The sequence below is a fragment of the Apaloderma vittatum genome, unplaced genomic scaffold (genome assembly GCF_000703405.1).
Source record: "Apaloderma vittatum isolate BGI_N311 unplaced genomic scaffold, ASM70340v1 scaffold30991, whole genome shotgun sequence".
NCBI classification, from domain to species: domain Eukaryota; kingdom Metazoa; phylum Chordata; class Aves; order Trogoniformes; family Trogonidae; genus Apaloderma; species Apaloderma vittatum.
The window spans coordinates 1-19,984 of NW_009700218.1; the positions used below are offsets into that span (position 1 = coordinate 1).

At 42.2% G+C, this 19,984-nt stretch overlaps 1 protein-coding gene across 1 annotated transcript in view; it reads right to left on the bottom strand.

The window, feature by feature from the left end:
- Positions 1-4: 4 nt before the first annotated feature.
- The window catches only part of LOC104280889 (alpha-2-macroglobulin-like), a gene marked incomplete at its 3' end in the record, with an annotated part of 32,915 nt that continues 12,935 nt past the window's right edge, over positions 5-19,984 (bottom strand). Inside the window, exons 8-28 of the mRNA XM_009878689.1 lie at positions 19,732-19,859; positions 18,899-19,009; positions 18,655-18,764; positions 17,653-17,814; positions 17,156-17,383; positions 15,443-15,506; positions 14,127-14,269; positions 13,674-13,823; positions 13,291-13,461; positions 12,512-12,611; positions 10,969-11,095; positions 10,455-10,683; positions 9,235-9,361; positions 8,514-8,635; positions 5,940-5,991; positions 5,217-5,300; positions 4,911-5,087; positions 3,656-3,740; positions 2,993-3,149; positions 2,635-2,709; positions 5-28 (exon numbers count right to left, since the gene is read on the bottom strand). Of these exons, the coding sequence (XP_009876991.1) occupies positions 5-28; positions 2,635-2,709; positions 2,993-3,149; positions 3,656-3,740; positions 4,911-5,087; positions 5,217-5,300; positions 5,940-5,991; positions 8,514-8,635; positions 9,235-9,361; positions 10,455-10,683; positions 10,969-11,095; positions 12,512-12,611; positions 13,291-13,461; positions 13,674-13,823; positions 14,127-14,269; positions 15,443-15,506; positions 17,156-17,383; positions 17,653-17,814; positions 18,655-18,764; positions 18,899-19,009; positions 19,732-19,859 (2,626 nt within the window). The remainder of the gene's footprint in view (positions 29-2,634; positions 2,710-2,992; positions 3,150-3,655; positions 3,741-4,910; positions 5,088-5,216; positions 5,301-5,939; positions 5,992-8,513; positions 8,636-9,234; positions 9,362-10,454; positions 10,684-10,968; positions 11,096-12,511; positions 12,612-13,290; positions 13,462-13,673; positions 13,824-14,126; positions 14,270-15,442; positions 15,507-17,155; positions 17,384-17,652; positions 17,815-18,654; positions 18,765-18,898; positions 19,010-19,731; positions 19,860-19,984) is intronic.

Below are 19,984 nucleotides of genomic sequence, written 5' to 3' on the forward strand. Positions count from 1 at the left end.
AGAACAGAGCATTACGCACCACTGAGTGCTGTGAGGAGAGAGAGACTGAGCTGGAGCAGTCAGACCTCACAATGAGATCCATCTTAGGACAACTGGAATCCGATGGTACCTGTGGACCCTTGACATCTCCTGTCTGAGAAGGATTGTACCATTGTGTATCCCCTCCCTTCAAGGTCCAATACCCTCTGGAAATAGTGGGCAGCTAAAAGCTGTTCCTTATCCTGCATCTGCTTTTCCGTAATGCACCTTGTTGTGATGTTTTTTCCCTGTTTGATTGAAAGACTGTGACGGAGGGCTCCAATCTTTCTGCCTTGAGAAAAATTACTGGCCTGATTGTGTCTCAAGGGAATGGGAGTTCTCTGATATTCTTCTCTGTAGGTGTACTGGATGCTTGCTTTCCTTCTCTACCTGGCACCCTCGGACTGTTCTGTGCTTTCACCCTCCATTGTATCCTTTCCTTTCTATTGTTTAGTTCCTCTTTTCTCTGTCCTTCTGAAAAAAAAATCATTTTGCTGGAGCTTCTTCAGCAAAGCAAAATGTAGCTGCTTAAAGTAACAGTGACCCCATGACCTTTCAGCATGACTATTGCTCATTTGTGATGGAAAAACTGCTATAAAATTGAAGCAATAATACTGGGGGAGGAGATGGGGGGACATTCCATTATCTGAAGCTTAATAGTGCATTTACAGCTTAAGTAATGGTCTAGAAGGAAAAGGTTTGTTTTCCGTAGCTTTGTGCTTTCCCTTCACAGGCTGTCTACTGGAAGACCAAATGTTTTGTGGTCACTTTTGGAGAAACAATTCAGCTGCTTTTGAGAAAACAAAGAATAAAACCAAAATTAGTTGAGTCTATGCCTCAGCTAAGGTTTCCTAGGCTTACTATTGTTTATAAGGTGAGTTTTGGGGTGGAGCTCAGTTTAATGATAGGATGTGACAACACATACACATGCTTGGGATAATACTGATAAGATTTTTTATGAGGAGTCTAATATGGCTTATTTTACTTACAGAAATATTCTGCATGCTTCCCAATAACATCTAAGAACCATGCTATGCTCAAGAGTTCTTTCAGCTTAACTTGAAATGCACAGGTATCCCAATCAGGTTCCAACACACTCATTCATGTTCAAGGGCACTTTTAGGCTCAGACAGGGAGATGAAAAACATACTTATTATCCAATACAGTTCTGCTTGAGAACTTGCATTCTAAACACAACACACATGAAACAAAGAGTACTTTTCTGGTGAAGGTAATAACCATGGCACCCCAGTGACAAAATAATTCTTTCTACTTGTTCTTACTGTACAGGAAAAAACTTTCAACACTAAATAGCCCCTACTACTTTTAAAGCAGAGGAAGTACAGCAGCCCTGCAACCATCCCCTCTCAACATTCCTTCTGCAATTCACACTGCTGTTTTACCTGCATTAGAGGTTTGCCTCACAGTGAGTGTATCACAGACTTGGGGAACAGAATGAATAGACCCACGCTGCTTTTAAACAGGCTTCAGGCTTTTCACAGACTACCATTTATGGTATTCCCTATAGGTATACCTTATTCCCCAAGCATTAAGGACAGGGATTTGCCATAAAATAATATGGAAGAGGCAGAGAAAATGAAAAAGGATCCCTGAGCAGTTCTTCTATAGACCTGTGCTGTTGGATCAGTGCAATCGTAGAATCATAAAATGTGTTGAGCTGGAAGGGACCTTTAAAGGCCATCTAGTCCAATCCCCCTGCAGTAAGCAGGGACATCTTTAATTTTATGAGGTTGCTCAGAGCTCCTTCAAGCCTGACCTTGCGTGTCTCCAGGGATGGAGCCGCCACCACTCTGGGCAACCTGTTCCAGTATTTCACCACCCTCAATGTAAAGAACGTTTTTCCTAATGTCTAATCTAAATCTACCCTACTCTAGTTTAAAACCATTGCCCCTTGCAGCTGTCTGGTAGGCCCTCTTCAGGTGCTGGAAGGCTGCTACAAGGTCTCCCTAGAACCTTCTCTTCTCCAGGCTGAACAACCCCAACAACCCCAACCCCATACGGAATCACAGAATCACAGAATTGTTGAGGCTGGAAAAGGCCTCGGAGATCATCAAGTCCAGCCTGTGACTCAACACCGTCCAACAGCTAGACTATGGCACTAAGTGCCATATCCAGCCTCTCCTTAAACAGCTCCAGGGATGGTGACTCCACCACTTCCCTGGGCAGTGCATCCCAATGCCTGAGCACCCTCTCCGTGAGGAAGGGCTTCCTGAGATCCAAAGTGGTTCAAAAGGAATGTACTGTTCCAGTAAACAAAAGAAGATTTTTGTGGGTGTGGAAGACATATTTGTCTCGTTCAGAGATTTAAATGATATTTAACTCACTGTTAATCCAAGCTGTACTCTTCTAAAGGAGCAAAAGCATGATTCTCCACTAAAGAATTCAGAAAAAGATTAAGTGAAATGTGCATATGGGAGACAGGATTGGGCAGAGTGGGGAAATGGAGGAAAGGTGTTATTCCAGTCTAGGCTTGAACAGAAAGAACATTCAGATGGGATTTCTTCTTTCAAAGAATAAAGAGTTCTGTTATTCTGGGGGGCATTAGTAGGGCAGGATAGTACCATCTGTGGCTTGGGTTGGGGTGCAGACACATACGGTTACAGGCAGAGGAACCTCCAGCAGTGCAATAACGATATAGGCCGTCAGCGTGATCTCGTCATTCACTCCACCCTGCAGGGAATCACAAAAGTGGATATTGATCCCACACAGCACCACTGGCTTTTACCTGTGCTACATATCCACATCCTGAAGGGACAGATTCTTCCTCCTCCTTGTGGTAGGTCCATCACAAGTTGCTGCTGGCTTCTTCAAGCTTCTGTGCTAGCTCATGTGTTTAAATCCACCCTCCCCTCCAGTCGCCCAGTGCTGAAATAATTCTGCTCGTCCCAGACTGCATTATGGTCAAGCTCCAGCCTCCCAAAGCCCATGTGAACCAACCAGGCAGACTTGTTACCTTCATAGCATTGTTCAGGAGTGTCCCAGAACTGCGGAAACAGCCATTTTCCTTCTGCTTTTGAGCGAGCCAGGCAAAAGCATCCTGAACATGCTTCTCATCTATGAAGATGTGAGGCCGGGCCTGGGCAAAGGACTTGAGGACAAAGGCTGTGAGCCTGAAAGTGGCAGAGGGAACAGAGACATCCTGAGCAGGCTCTGTATCCATCAGAGGTCATAGGGCCCATGTGGGTATCACTCTTCCAGAGGAAAGCACTAGTGGCTACAGGTCTTGATCACAGTTGTCTGACTGGAAATTGGGGAATTAGCTTAGTTACTTAGTGAAATAGAGACCAATGCTAAATGAAGCTTGCCATTCATAGCCCTGAGAGCTTGGGAGATCCATCTGCTAACAAGAACTAGCTAGGGCATCTTGCCAGTCACCCTCACTTGAGCTGAAGAAGGGTGTCAGGGGAGGTAGGTAGCCATTAGTGCAGCATTGCAAACCAAAAAGGCATCTCCCTTAGCAACCCTCCTTGCTCCACATGATTATCTTATGGCATCATGGTTATAATATCATCTCCACCTCCATTTCAGCCTCCACAATGACCAAGTGCAAGAGAACACTGAGCAAAGGGAGGGCACGAAAAGCAGAAATAAAAAGCCATTGGTACTGAAGTCTTACCATGTGTTCCCAACTTGCCCATAACGGGGCCCAAAGGTGCTATAAGAACCATCCCAGTGTTTGTACTTCAATTGCCTTTGATACCCTGAAATGGAGAGTGGAAGAATATTTTAGTTGTCACAGTACTTTTCAAGGAGCCATGCAAAGAAAACGTAGCAGACATGGGACAACATCTCCTTTCTAATGGTACAAGTATGAGCAATTTTACTTGATATTGGAATGGAAGTTCAGGGAAACACACAGCTACAAGTACTTCCATCCAGTGCTCTTCCTCTCTCCTAAGACACCGAGAAACTGTGTATCCATGATCATTGCCACTCTCTGCCCTGTACTTGATGAGGAGAGATATCCCAGAGGTATCCCAGACTTGAAAAATGGGAAAAAGGTTCCCAGAGGAGAACTGAATACATAGGTGAGACCCACACAAGATAGGGATGCAGAAAACAGGATAATTTTCATTGGACGAAGTGCAATTTTTCTGCAAAATAACTGAGTGAAACCAGTCCCTTGTTAGTCAGCAGATATCTGCTGTGTCCATATGTACCGGTGTTATGTCTGCCAACATGTCCTAGTCAGTGTGTTAAAATTCTGGCCTAATCAAAGATGAGTGACATGTTCTAAATCTTAGTTCTAAGGAGGATCTGAAATGTACATAAGAAGCCACCATGATTAATGGTTACAGTCTGATATATGTATTTCTCTTCTTATGGAAAGAACTCTTGAAGTATTGCCAGTTCTGGACTTCTTCTGTATTCCTGTTTGGACATTGGCCTCTCTCACCTTGCACCTCCACCTGAGCACAAGATTCTCTCTTATAAATACCGTGCTATATGACCCGACCTACTAGAGCATCATAGAATCATAGAATGGCCTAGGCTGGAAGGGACCTTAGAGATCATCTAGTCCAACCTCCCTCTCATGGGCAGGGACACCTCTCAACTAGATCAGGCTACTCAAGGCTCCGTCCAACCTGGCCTTGAACACCTCCAACCTGGCCTTGAACCCCTCCAGGGAGGGGCCAGCCACAACGTCTCTGGGCAATTTATCCCAAAGTCTTGCCACCCTTGTACTGTTCATATACTGTACTGTTCATACTGTATCACGTTCCCTTCCAGAGAATGCACCAGCACAGCCTTTCCCAGGTTATATATGGCCAACAGTGTGTGGCCCCAGTGTCCTCAGTGACCGATAGTGTCCCCATCCAGTTGCCAAGGGAGGGAATGAACAAAGAAGCAAAAGCCGTGTCCCAGCTCACCGCTCACTAAGTATCCAATGGCCTTGGATTTGAGCTCCTCACTCAGCTGCCCTGTCTTGTTCAGGTAGTCCAGGACATAGATATTGGGTGCAAACAGGACCATGTTCTGCTCCCCACAGCCAAATGGCATCTGGAGGAGCTGGTGCAGGTTCTGCATGGCGGTGCCCATGATGTCACCTGGGGAATGGGACAATTTCCAGTGTAAATTAGCATAGTGCAGGGCTTGCCAGTAGACCTGAGCACAGTCTGAAGAAATATGGCAGTGTTTCAGAATAGCATGTGACACCCTAAGAATGCTTCACTTACCTAGCACTGAGAAATATGCTCTGGCTGAGCCATCCACCACAGTCTCTGGGAGAACCAGGGAGACTGGCTCTGACGTTGACTTTTCTGAGATAAAAAACCAGATCGATTTAGTTACAATTCCAGATATATCTACATGCATGTGTAGCAGCTAACAAGGTGAGACACCATTCCCTGCACAGGAGTTTCCTGCCTTCAACAAGTCCATTAATCTGTAATTTTCCTGTGGAAGCTGCCCATGATGCAAATTTTGTGTTGGGCCTGTAATACCCTCATGCATAGATTGTCACAGACGTCTAGATGGCGTTATTAGCTGACCTTGACTAATAGGCTTGACAGCCTATTTTTCTGGCCTTTTCTGCTTTGGTGGGCAGACCTAGCTTACTGTAGAGTCTGCTTTGTGATTTTATACTCACTGAATGAAAGATGTTAGAGTTGATAACTCAATTAAACTCCAGATATTCTCTCCCTGCAAGGACCTGGCCAGAGATATCTCCTAAGAGATATGCTACACCCTCTGTAATTTCAGGGACTATTACAGCTTCAGCTCTTCTCCTTTACAAAAAACTACTTTCCCCACCAGTTGTATATACATCTAGTTTGTTCAGTTTTGTCAAATACCCATACCTTTCTTCTCAGAGTGAAGCATTCACAAACCTTGTCTTCCCCTGTTGTCTTTAGTCTCTACCTCAGCAAAGAAAGTCTTAGAAAGCAAAAGGCTCTTACCTGATGCACAGAGCACAGAGTTGTAAGTAGTTTCCACCTCAGTCCCTTCCGGCTTGGGGAAAAACGCAAGAAAAAAAAGCAAAAAATGAGGAACAATATCAACAAAAAAAGAAGAAGAAATATGAATAAGGAAACTAAAAAGGACTCTAAGATAAGTACTTATAAGTTCTCCCATAGAAGTAACTTAATTAGAGTGAAAAGTCTTTAGAAATTGCTTACAGAGTTTCTTCCTCTGTGTATTAAACTGAGGATAATGGAGGACTATAACACACTGGCTAATTACAACCATGAAATTTAGTATATATTCTTTCCTTTCTCATTACTGAGAGAGGCCCTGCAGCTTCACAGGTTATGATGCAGATAACCTGCAAGATGATGTTACTGACAGTGCTAATAGAGCCACCTTGGCCAAGCCTAGCAGACCTCTTCAAACTGTGATGATGGCTGGGTGCCTGGAACACTGGTAGGATATGTATGAAAGAGCCTGGACAGGTGACAGCTCAAGTCACCCACAAGTGTACACCCACAAGTGACATGTTACAAAATTTAACTACGTGCCACAGTCAACTGGTGATTTTATCTCTCTGTTTATAAAATTTCTAGCCTAATTTTTGAAGTCAGAAAAGAAGCCCTGTCTTCTGTTGAGTTGGTTGAAAATATTCTGTGTAAAACTCAGTAATCAAATATTTACTAGAAAATGTATTTTGTCAGAATTTATTTCAGTGACATCCTCACATGATTTTTTTTAACCTCCAGATAGGAGAGTTCCCATTGTTTCATTACTGGTTCCAAACGTTTGTCAGATGAAAATTTTTCTCAGCATGTAAACAATGCTTTCTCACACAGTTAAAATTCATCGTCTCTCATTCTTCAGCATGAAAAGGCAGAGAAAGATTAAAAAAGTAAGGAAAAGAACAGAAAATAGAAAAAACTCTTAGGATAAACTATGACAAGAGCAAAATGTTTCTGTTTGAAAAGGCACTTTCTTGTTTGTTTCAGAATGTTATTCTGAAATACAGCTAAATGAGAAATCCATTGTTTTGTTTGATTTTGAACATTTCAACAGGAAATTAAAACATACAAAGCTCTATTTGAAAGATTTTCCTTTCCAGATGAGAAATTCCTGGGTGAAAAAACATCCTGTTTCCCAACTAGCTTTCAGTGAGGCTTGGTTTCCCAAGGATACCCCAGAGGCTCTGGCACACTCATCTCTCTGGCACCGGGTGATGGGGTATTGACATCCATGTGTTTGGGACAATGCAACTCCACCTCAAGCAAGTTACTCTGTATTCACCCTTGCTAATTAATTGTTCAGCCTTGAATGCTAGTCTCTGATTCTGTCCAGTCAGGGCTTGCTGTAGATTAATTACCTCATTACAATAACAGGATAAGAGCAGTAATCTCTCATGCAACCTGACAGAAGCAATTTTAATGCATATTCAGTTATTTTCACTCCCCTGACATCTGGAAGAAAAGGCATTACAGTTCTGATCTTCCAATAGCTTCAAAGAACGAAGTAAACACTCTTTTCCCTGAGGGCGTATATGAAATTAGGAAATTTTTCTGACATGTAAAAGAGCTATTTGTGCCCTGATACATAGAATGCACTATTCTTTCAAATTCATTTGTAAGTAAGTGATATTAAAAGACAAAAAAAAGAAGCCTGACAGATAGGATTGTTGTTCCATCGTTACATTCAGGTTAGCAAAATATTTTCTGAAATTACATATTACATGAATCTAGCTCTGCCTTACTCAAAATTGGAATGTCTACAATGCCAGGAAGACTTGCAATGTTATACATTACTCCTGACTTAATTTTGTTAAATATGATTATTTCTTCATTTCATGTACACGATTGACAATGTTATGACATGTAATATTATATAGATCTCACTATACAACAGATTAGTACTCTTTGTTTGCTATTAATACCAAAGAGAGTCTTAGACTGTGGTTTAATTTTATGACTGGTTATTTATCATGGGAAAAGCTGTGCAAAGCACAGATTAAGAAAAAATGTACAAATGAATGCAAAAATAAAAAGTTAGTTCATATTGGTTTGAACAGTCTTAAAAATGTAATAAAAACAGTTCAAAATAGTGATGATAGTTTTCTTTGGAAATGTCTGTAGATTGTGGTGACTATTCTGTATTCCAGAGTACTGGCCACGTGCTGGAGGAGATGCATAAGGTTTCTGTCAGGTCTTCCATTTACAACCTCTCCCTGTGATTTATTACAGGTAAAACCAATGGATTCTCATTTATCTCCCAGATGATGTGTCTAGGACAAACCTGTCTTATTATTTCTGCCTGCCTTATTATTTCTGTCCCACTATGTAATGCAAAACCCTGCTTTTGCTATGAGACGGCAACATTATGAATTATAGGCTCTATTGACCTGTGTGAGATTTATCAATGCTTCTTTTACAAACGCGTGCAGAATAGGAGTCACACAAGCTATTATTGCGGCTATCATCACTGAAACAGAAAACCTTTATCATACAGCAACTGTTGCTGTGAAGCATGAAGTTGTTATTACTTTTCTGTGCCACCAAACACAGCAACCCACGTACCTCCACCAGCAGCTGCCTGATGACTGTGTCCTTGCGCCCTTCCTTAGGAGTCTCCACGATGGTGTTCCCACAGGGCTGCTGGTTCTGCAGGGCCTCAGTGCTCACTGAGAATTCCACCTGCCCTGGAGGAAACAGGGGTCAGTCAACCTTGCTGGGCAGCATCAGGGAAATGTGGGTTTCTGTTTGTGCTGGGCACTCTCTAGTGCATTACAGAGAAGTTTTTCCAAGAGGAGAACTAAACTCAAGATAGTGTTTCATCTTGATCCAACTGCAGCTCCCAGGCCACCTCTTTAGTGATGGACACCCAAGCAGGTGTTAGTCCATCAGCAAGAAGAGCCGTGGGAGGGCAGGTCTTGTAAATCAGTCTTGTTCTGGAAGGCTTCGAAGAAAGCAAGTTTTGATTAAAGTATTTCAGCTGCCAGCTGCATTAAGCTAAGACATTCTCAGCTCCACAACAAGAACATCTGAGTACTTTGCATACATTAAGGTAATTTGTGATTTCTGTTCAAATGTGAAGAAAACAGTGGCCCATTAACAGTTTGTTTAGGACCTGGAAACTGCATCCCAGTGTAGAGTCTCAACCTTAGGGTTGGACTTCTCGCTTCTGGCATAGACAAGATCCTTCCAGGCACATTTGGAGACACCTAGCTCCTCACACCAAAGAGCTGATGCCATCCACAGCTATCTGAACCCGGTATTTCCTTGTTGTCTAGCCTCTTACCTAGAGATCTTGGTGTTACTACCCAAGCTACAGTTTTCCTTTCATTCATGCAGACGCAGTAGGATTCTTCCTGCTTCTCTACTGGTGTAGCCAGGAAATGAGTAGATTCATCCAGAGACACACTGACCTGCCGGTTGTACAGAAAGGTGTCGTGAAGGTTGGAATTTCAGGGAAGCTGGGCTTACTGGTGATGGTGCAGTACATGGAAATGGGTAGTAGAGCTGGTTATACAGAAGGACGGAGAATTCCATGGATATTGGAGAGCAAGAACTGGGTGATAAAGTGGGAAAAGAATGAGATATGTACAATTGTAAGAGACTAAGGAGGTGAGCGTAGAGAACACAATGTGTATTTTTGGAAAGGAAATAGATTCTGGGAAAATGCAGAGTATGTGCCGGTTGTCTGAATAAAGGCAAAGCAATTACTACAAACTTAGCCATGAATGAAAGACTCCCTCAAGATTAGTTAGGTGAAGAAGTGGGAAAGCTAGTAAGTGAACAAGGGAAAGTGGACTAAGGAGCCTGAAAATAGCAAACAAAACAGGAAAGACGTGGAAATAAATGAAAGTGCATTGGAATGGCTGGATCAGTGCCCCTCCTTTTTTCAGTTTCATTACTTTTAGAATAAAAAACTGTATTCGTAAAAAGTGAGCAAAGGTAATTGAGATTTTGTTTGAATCACCTCCCAAATTCTCTCTTATCTTTTTTTTTGGTGGTAACAGAATGCAGGTAAGAATAGTGAAGCTACAGAACTCTGCCCAGTGTCTTAGGGGCAGATGCAGGAAATCGCAGGAAATCTGCATATTCCAGCAAATTTGGCATGATACTTTCTGAGATGTTTGTATTATGAGATAAGACTAAAGGCTGAACAGATGTATCTGCCCTGGTGAACCTGGAACTTCCATGTGGGTATGTAATGATGTTGTGGCCTGTGGATAACCCAAGTTTCATATTTCTATAGGACAATGAAATAAATCTCTGATTACAAGGCTAGAGGCCTCAGCAGCAGGCCTTTAGGTTCCAAATCAAAGGCACTTTTCAAAACTTTGTCAGAAAGACGTATTCTCCCTTCATTAAATACACCAAGAATTCCTACGTACATGTATGTATATAAAGTTACAGTCAGAGTTCAGTCATCTGGCTTGGAAAATCATGTTACAACTGGCCCACAGTAGCCTTCCCTGTGTTGTCAGAACGACCAAAAGTGTCAGTGTCTCTTACCCTGATGCAGGCTGTCAGGTAGTTGAAAACAGTGGCTTTCAGTGTGAAGGATTCACCACGCACGACAGAGTAGGGCATGGTGAGCTCTACAAAGAAGGGCTGGAAGGCTCTGAGGGACACTGTTGGGGACAGGCCAAAGCCCGTGTCTGCCGAAGTGCAGAATGCGTTGGCTTTCCACTCGGTGATGGTGTCAGGGATGGTCACATCTAGATCAGCATTTCCCTCAGAGCTGGTGAGAGACAGAGAGCAAGATTTCAGTTACATTCTGGTGAGCATCTATGTTTTTCTCAGCCTACTGAACAACACCTGTTGACAGCCAACTCCTGGCCAGTTGGATATGGGCACTGTCTTTTGCATGTCCACCCAAAGGATATAGGTATAACTTAGTGACCTTGAAAAATCCTTCTGTACTAGAAATACCTGTCTCATTGAAATAGTAGTAGTTCATTGAGTCTTAAACGTCTCCCAAGGTTTTGCCCCGCTGACCACACTCTGCATTCCCATAAACACTTACTTCACTGAAACTATGTCCCAGATCCATGTCTCAGGGAAGTACTTCCGGACAGTCTCCATAGGATTGCCAGCAACCATATGTTCCATTATTTCATCATTGAAATCTTCAAGCAGATTCATCGCAGTTACTAACAAATTTGTTCAAGGACAGGAAGAAAGGAAAATGTGTGTCAAACCCAATTCTAAATCAGGAAGATACTTTTCTTCCAGGTAGTGGTTATTCTTAGCTAAAATTTTAAAACTGAAAGAACAGCTTTGAAACTTTGTCCACTGGAAACAAATGCATTTTTCTGTTGTCATCTCAATTTTTAATTTTTTCTAATGTTGCTGTTCTTCTTACAGTGATTAGATGGGATTGAAATCTTCTCCCACTGCCAGCAAACCCAGCAGTGCCAAGAGCCATGAATGATGATGTTATTGAGGGTATATTTCTATTGAAATACCATCAAATGTGGAACTTATTGCCTCCAGATATTACAGTTGCATGTATTTTATTACATTTGGCTGAAGAATTGATTGTGTTTGCATATGGCCAAAATCAGAAGGCACACTTGGGCCACCCCTTCTCCATCTAATATTCTTTTAAGGCGAGTATGGGTCTTTACATCTCTGGCCATTAGCAAATAAATGGTTCCAGAACAGGGAGATGCTTTCTCAAGTTGTTGCATAGTGTTGTGACTTTCCATCAGCCTTAGAAGACTTTACATTTTTCTCAAAGCAGCCAGCTCTCTTAGCCCATGCTTTGAAGACAAATCCTGCATTTCAAAACCAAAGAACTGATCTTTGGTCTGAATAGAAGGCTAAAAGCTATCACTAGACCAAAAACTATCATTTTTTAATAGGAGCTGGGATACTGCACCAGAAAATCAGTGACTGGAAGTGATACAGGTAAGAGTGTTTTATACAGCCTTTCTAATCTCAGACCTATTCAGAAACAAAAAAAACAAGAAAAAAAAAAGTATTATCATTATTCTGTCTTCACAGTCACTGAAGCTGCAGAGCAGTGATGTGACCTACGCAGCCTCTCAGAGTCATGTGAGTGAGACAGCTGGGAACAGAACCAAATTTCTCAGCCCCCAGTGGTAAAATATCTACCCACAGAATCGTACCACCTCCCCATTTGTCTTGGCCCACTTTTGCCCTAGTTGTTCCTCTAGTTACCGCTAGAATGTAACTACCTAGAAGTAGAGACTCCTTTTTTTTTAGCCTTCCATAGCTGGACTCAAATCTGAAGGAAAAAAAGCCACCACTCAGTGCTGACAGACTGTGTTAGTGCCTACAGGATTCCTGACATGGGAGTCACTGAGCATACACAGTTCTCGCCAGATACATCTGTGTAGCTGGGGAGAAGCAGGCAGAGGTGCACCAGTTTCATAGTTCAAGACTGAGAAGGGAGTGATCCTGAATTAGGTCAGCATATCTGAACAGAATCTCATCTGTCTGTGTGAATTGGTGTGTTTAAAATTCAAAGAAGTGGACTGAAGGGAAAGAAGCAGGGTGGTAAATATTAGGTGACTCTGTGGGGGGTAAAATGAAGAAGGTACTAGAACCACTGTAACTCCTTTCCATCATGTGTCCTGGGTAATGCTGGCAGACTTCAGGCTTATGGATCTTGCTGCTAGTGAAGACTTTTAAGCCCAGTTCCTAGTAAACAAAAAGAAAGAAGAACAAAAATAATCCAAATAGACTTTTGAAAATAAATTATTTTTAGTATGTCAAGAATAGATGTACTTAAGTCTGGTATTGAACAGAATAACAAAGGCTTGTATATAAATGCCAGATAGACTGGTTCAACCCACATGTTAAGGCTTTATCATGTTACACTCATCCTGGCGTGATGGAAAGCTAAGGCTGTCTGCCTGGGTGAAAACGACAAGTGAAAATGAAAAGCACTGAGTTGAGGGTACCCAAAAAGTCTTGTGCAGGGCTCTTTAGATGGATATGGGTGGGGTTTTGTGTTATCAAAGTATCTTGCACTTATTAAAGATGTATCTACACCAGATAGAAAGAGAAGGTACATGACTGAGGAAGAGTTTCTGATATTATGGCACCAGAGGTCACAGGACTGTTTCCTTACTCAGGCCCATTTGCAGGGATCTCTACTAGCAATGAGGAGACCTTTCAAAGTTTTCATAGTCTGGAGAAGCACTCAGGTACCAATGATAGGCTACATAGATGCAGGGCCTGAGACTAGTTATTTTCTTGCTTACAAAAGTTAGCAATCTCACAGCAAAGTTCATTCAAAAACCCTACAGAACAGCTGAGGAAAGGAGACTGAGTTCCCAAAAAGAGTAACAAAGAAAAATGAAAGACCAGCGCTTACTTTGAGAATGTCATAAGCATCACCTTCACCATCAGGAGAAATGGGTAAGTAGACAAATCCATTTAATAGTATGTTGTCAAGTGACACACAAGGATTTACATTCTCTTCTTCCAGATAATAGTCCTTGAAGCTATAACCTCGAATTTCCTTCAGTGGGAGAAGATCATACACCTGGGGAATGCAACCAACCAGGGAAAAATGTGTCAGGTCAACACTTACAGGAGCACAGACATGACCTAACACTCCACTGATGAAAGCTAGCTTCTAAAAATCAAGGTAGCGAACGCAACTATAAAGATACATGACCCCATGTCTATAGTGCTGTTAATAGGTACTTGGTTGGTTCCTGTACATGCTCATTATCAGAAATAGCCAAGACTTACAGAGCTGGTAGAGAGTTCATCTTCAGGTTTCATAAGTAGAACGCTCTTGTCCACAGCACGAAGAGCACACAGGGATCTCGGCGAGGTGTGGAGTTGGAGGCGTGTGTTGGAGGCAGGAAGACCTTGCTTGGGTACAAAACTCAATCTGATCTGCAACCCCAAGAGGAAGTTAAAGCAGCCACTTTTCCAGGTGCTACATGCTGTTATACTGAAGCATCTAGCCTTGTGACTTGAGCTCTGCTAGTGCCTTGTAATTGTTAATGACCAGACTTTCTTATTCTGTCTTGCTCCACTTTTTATAATTACGGCTTTATAACTTAATCTGGAATTTCAGTCACTAATCCTCAGCCAACACCTTGTCGGATCATTTCATGAACCCGTTGTGAATTCTGGAACTCATTACTGAACTACTGGCCACAACCACTGGTTGTGCACACCCTGACTTATACTTACCTTATTGGGGAGGCACCTTTCAACCTGAAAATCTGCTGAACTGGCGATGACTTCCCCACTGGGTGAAGTGGTATACACAAGCATTCGTGCCAGAGGAGCAATTGCCGCCTCAACAGGGAAGGTCAGTTGAAATGTCCCATGAGCTAAGAGAGAAAAAAGGCTAAACAACATACAAGAAGTTCCAGTATATGCATTTGCCTTCCCCAGATAAAAAAGTCAAGTTCAGTCATGCTGAACGTTTTTAGTTAAGTGGGGGCAGGAATACATGACAGAAGTCTATGGCTGTGGCTGAAGATGCTGCATTCAAACAGTGATTGTGTAATAGCCAAATGAGATGAGCTTGGCAGGCCTCAAAATGCCTTCTAGATTCTTCCCAGTCAACATTTGGTATAATGTTCCCAATCTCTTTTTTCCTCAAGCTCCAAGATTTTCTACGGTCTCCAAAAAATAGATGAGGGGAAAAAAGTAGAAATAAGTGACTGTTGGAAGGGGTGGTAGCAGTTCCAGGCTGCATCGTGGATGAATGGATAACTTTGTGAAGTTACTGCTAAGCAAACATTTAGCTGGAACACCTAACTATCACTCCAATCACAGTAGAAAATGTGCTTCTGTGTTGGAAGACTCTAGCTGGGCCTAAGCTTCATAACACAATCTGGAGAAGGTCATAGAACATCTCTTGATATGAATCAGGGTGTTAGTTTATTCACTGCTGCTAGTGAGGATGCAGAATATCCGTATACTGTCTATACCCACTGCAGTGTAATTCTTTTTCAGAGACTTCCAGAATGTCTCCCTGGCCTCATTGTCGAAAGACTTTTAAATATGTATCATAGCCAGTCTCAGTTGATGAACTGTGTGACACTTGGACATTTACATGAACAAAATTAAATGTAGTGGTTAGGATATATGCATGTGTGTTTGTGCATGCTTGTAAGGGAGAAAAAAATACCAAAAAAATGAAGAATAGTGAGAGAGAGAAGGAAAAGGAGACATGCTCTTCTTGCTGCTCTCTCTACATGTGTCTCACAACACTGGTAATCATCCATTATCTGAATAGGGTAGAGTGGCTAGCAGACAGTGTTGGTTTGAAGAAAAAGAATGACCAGGACAGTGTGCATATTATAAATTTTTCTCATACAAAAATAACATCTGACAGAGAAAACAAAATTAATCCAAGCCAGTTAATTTAAAAAAATTTAATTTTGAAATTTTCATTTCAATTGAAACATTAAATGTTTTAATTGAAATAATTTCTCTACATCCCCCCTGCCCCCAAATTATCATCAGAGGTGATAGAAATGCATAGTTTTGCTCACCATCTCCAGGATCCACAGCCACATCATGGGTGTCTGCTAATATAATTCCTCCCTTGGCCATCACCTGTGTGACAGAGAAACCTTACTGTAATTATTGCTACTGGTGTTGAAAGGAAGGAGAATGAATACTCACTAAGTTAACTGTAAAGTATGAGCATGAATAGCACTGCCAGTGGTGAGCAAAACCACGAAGATAGTAAGTAAGTACCAGGCTGACATTTACTGGGTCTTTGGAGGCAGAAATATTCACTCCTAGAAGGACCAGTGTTTCTTAATTGGTCAGACTTGGCTTCCCCTTTGTACATATGGTGTATGCAGAGCAGGTTCAAATGCACTTTGCCTTTGAGCACACATAGGCTTAAGGGTCATATGCACATTTCTAACAATTTGGAGCAGATTGAGGATCAATCTGGTTCTCCTCATTCCATGCTCAGTTGCATTGTGAAACAGTCCAGAGAAAAAAACTAATCAGGATAAGTTTCAGTACTCACACAAGAAAGTTGAAATAGAAGAGCACAGACTGTAAATTATAAGAGTTTGCATAAGGTATCTGAAGTCAGGCAGAAAGCAACAGCCTGAATGTTACCTGTAATTTCCTCATTTCTAGAAAGCCTCCATTTTCACAATCCAAATATATTTTATACAATTACTTTCCCTGTAGGATATCTATTCAATAGCATTATATTTTAATTTCAAGGTGTGGAGTCCACACCTATAAAAATGGAAGTTTCCTCACTGCTTGATTACCCGCTGTATGTGTATACTTAAGACCAGTTTTCCCAGGCTACTGGGATAAATAGGAATCTTGTGTTTCAAATTATTGTTAGCAGTCTTGAAAATCAGCACATGGAAATCTCTACCACAGAATTCTATTCTCTTTTTTGTAATCTCAGTCTAAGCCTCACCCAATGTTCTGCACAGTCCATGAGAACAGGAATGTCTGTTCCACTGATTTCTTCTAGCTCGCCAAGGCTACTCTCATATCTTGGTAGTGTCATTAAATGGGGTAACCAGAAAAAAAAAATAGGGGGAAAGAAGTTCTGTTTCATTTTATATTCATCTTATTCTTCCTGTTTTCCCAAGCAAAACTGATAGGTCATTTTTTAGTCACAGCTGAATTAGTCTGCCTCCTCAAATGAACCAATTCATGGTTCTCAATGCCAGCATGTTAGTCTGTTCCAACTACTCCGGTATCCCAGACTTTCCATCATTGCCTCATATATGACTTAAGCTCTAAGATTGGATTTTTCTGGTACTGTAGTTAGAAGTGTTGCTTTGGTTTCAGTAGTCATATGACTACCAAAGAACAAAACTGAGGAGGAGACAGCTTTCCTCTTCATCTTTCATCTTCTTGTTGTAGGGTGCTGGTTCCTGAGCTGTGACCATATGTAAACCAGAATTTGGAATAGGGGAAACTGTGAGTATTGTGAAATGAGAGCCTTGGATGACTGCGTTCAAGACAATGCTCTCTCTGTCAATATTTTGTCTCTCTTCTGTCCTTAATGAAATGTGTACACCCTGCCCATGTCTGCACACAGAAGACAACATGAGAAACTTTATGGAAATGTGTTTAAATCCTACTGCCACAGACTGCACTTTCCATTTCAAACTCTCTCTGTCATTACTGGCGAAGTTGCTCATCATAGAACATAACTGTATGTGCCACAGTACTCTCTGTGGCCACAGATCAAAGTAACCACAAATAATTCTTACCAAATAGTAAATGACAACTTTCTTCTGCTCTCCTATGGCCTCTGGTGTGAAGATATAGTGCACCTGGATCTCTGTGGGAGAGCCACAACTTAATGTCTCAGGCTTTGGCTCAATTTTGAGGAAGCTTTTACTGGGGGAGTAGAAACGACTTATTCTACGCATGGCATGCTCATATGAAGGTGTGATCCAGTCGCTGTCGTAACAGTTCAGTTCAGGTTTATGATCAGCCTGATAAAGAAGAATGAAAAATTCATGGCTGACCAAACCCAGGTAACAAGTCACATGAAACTCCATGGAAAAGCTCTGGCTATGTTCTCTATTTCCCATTCTTAGAAGAAGATAGAGAACGTGCACAGGACACAGAGAAGAGAGGTGAGCCGACAAGAAGCTTGCTTTATCTTCCAGTTGGCAGAAGGACCAATAACCCACAGATAGATATTTCTTCTGCTGATCAGAAAGACAGACCCCAGTCCCTCTGCCCTGTCTCTGCCACTCACTCGGATTTCCAGGGAGGCTTGTGTGAAGGTAGCAGTGTCTATGGAAAACCAGAATTGTCCTTGCTCGTCTGTAGTATAATTCCCTTTGTGTCTGTCTCCATCCACAGAAATCATGATTGTTTCATTGGCAATTGGAGCATCAGTGCCATCTACCAGCTTCACCTAACAGAGCAAAAACAAATTTCAGGTTTTAGACTAGAAACAGAAAGCAATTCCCAAGTCCTTAAGCCTCTTTCCTCTTTCCTTCCTTGCCAGGCAGGATGTTTCTTGACATGAATGTGGAAATATGTGAGGTGAGCCCCAAGTTGTCTGAGGCAACTGAGTTTGCTGAGAAAATTCTCTGATCAGCCCAGGGAAATTATTTGCCAGGGCCCTAAGTTTCTTAGTAGGTTTTACTTCCCCTGGCCAGCCTCATTTTGGACCTCTACCACCTATCATCTACCTCTTGGTTCAGGAACTCCAAGTTCATGCTTGTGACTTGCCCCAGTCCTTGGCTGAAGCTACACTGGAGTAAACTTACACCCAGGTGTTCTCTTTCTGTTCCCTTCTGGGCTTCTGTGGTTGAATTCAGCTGTGACTCATCACTTTGCATTATCTGGTGGTCACTGTGCCGTTGGTGGAACCTGCTACTGTCAGCCCTGCTCTCCTCAGCCTGGTTTTGTACTGTGGGTCTGTGCCCTTGTTTGATGAGGTCACTATGCCAGCTGTGTTGTGGTCACCCTTTGCACCTGGATAACCTTCCTTTGTGGAATAGCCCATGTTTGTTACTCCCTGATGTTATTCTCATGTGTCAGAGCAATGGGCCTTCTATTCAGGATTTTTCTGTTCAGAGATGGTCAAGGCCATGTTAGAGTCCTCCAACTATCAGTAATTCATATGCCTGTGCAAAGGTGGAGGAAGGTGGGCCATGTTATCTGCACACAATGCTGTTCCACCTGATGGTATTGTGCACTAGTGAGTTTGCTGTGCCATTGATCATCCATGGTCTCAGCAGTTCCCTACCATGCCAAAGAGTGGGATTCCTGGTCTGTACTGAGAGTCCAGCAGCTCAAAGCTGACTTTGCTCATGATGGATGTGATTCCACAGGACCTCATTCCAATCATCTCTACTCCTGAGAGAGAGAACGGTAAAGAGTGATTATTAATGAATAGCAGCATTTTTAGACATGTTACTCTACCTTCTCTATCTTTGCCATGCCTTCCTGTTATGGACTTCCATTCACTGCCATCTCCAAACGATACATACCTGTGCCATCTTCTGTAATCTTGCCTTGTACCTCAATGCTCATTTCATATCCCCTCCGTTGGAGCTGGAATATCTTGGTCCTTACTACACCAGAAACACATCCATGAGCATCTGCCTAAGCAGGGGATTGGAGGAAAAAAATGGAATTTTGTCAAAAAATATAGGTAGCTTGTGGATACAAATAGATACCCCAAACCCAACATGCTTCAGTTATGTTCAGAGAACCCTAGCCTTATGTTCTAGGGTTTTCTTCAAGACCAGAACTTGTTTACAGCCTGTTTCCTAGTGTTTCATCCACATATTTTCTGTGAGGTACTTGACACTCAGTCCTCCAAGGTGCGTGCTCTTTTACTTGTTTACTCCCTCCTGCCTTAGTTCTGTTTTTCTTCCTGTTTCTTCTGCTGTCTTCGCTCTTCTCCTTGTTCCCCTTCCTCCTGTGTCTGACCCATATACAATGCTGCCTTCTTGATTTTTCCTCGTCTTATCTGCTCCTTGCTCCCTACCAGTCCCTCCCACAGTTGCACTGATTCTTTTCTCACTTGGGGCATCAATAGCAGGGACACCACAGCTGCTAACTGGAGATTTGTTACAAGTTACAACAGGGTCAGGATTTCAGCTGTGGGGTTTTCTTCATCAGTGCTGTTTGCAGGTTAATGACTCACCTTAATAGGTGACTCCTAAATGGAGTGTCTTCCTCTGAGAATATCTGCTTTTCCCCAGAGAGTGTGCTATCTCTCATGGCCTAATATCCCTCAACAGTCACAGATTTGACCTCCCTTAGACAATGTTGCCCATTACCCATAAGAAAGACCTCTACATTTTAATCTCAGGACTCACATGCCTAGTGAATTCTTCACACACAGCTTCTGCTTCTTTTCCATAACAATTTGAAGCAGAATGGGAAAATTTCCGGCACGCTTGGACATTCACCAAACCAGGAACAGGTTTCCCGTAGGTGTATCTATAATCATAAAGTGTTAAACAATATGTTAGATAATGAGACAATCAGTCAGTCACACTCAGGCACATTTCATTAAAGATGTCGCTGGATGACTTCCTAATATTTTTTCTTAAAGGCTGATTAAT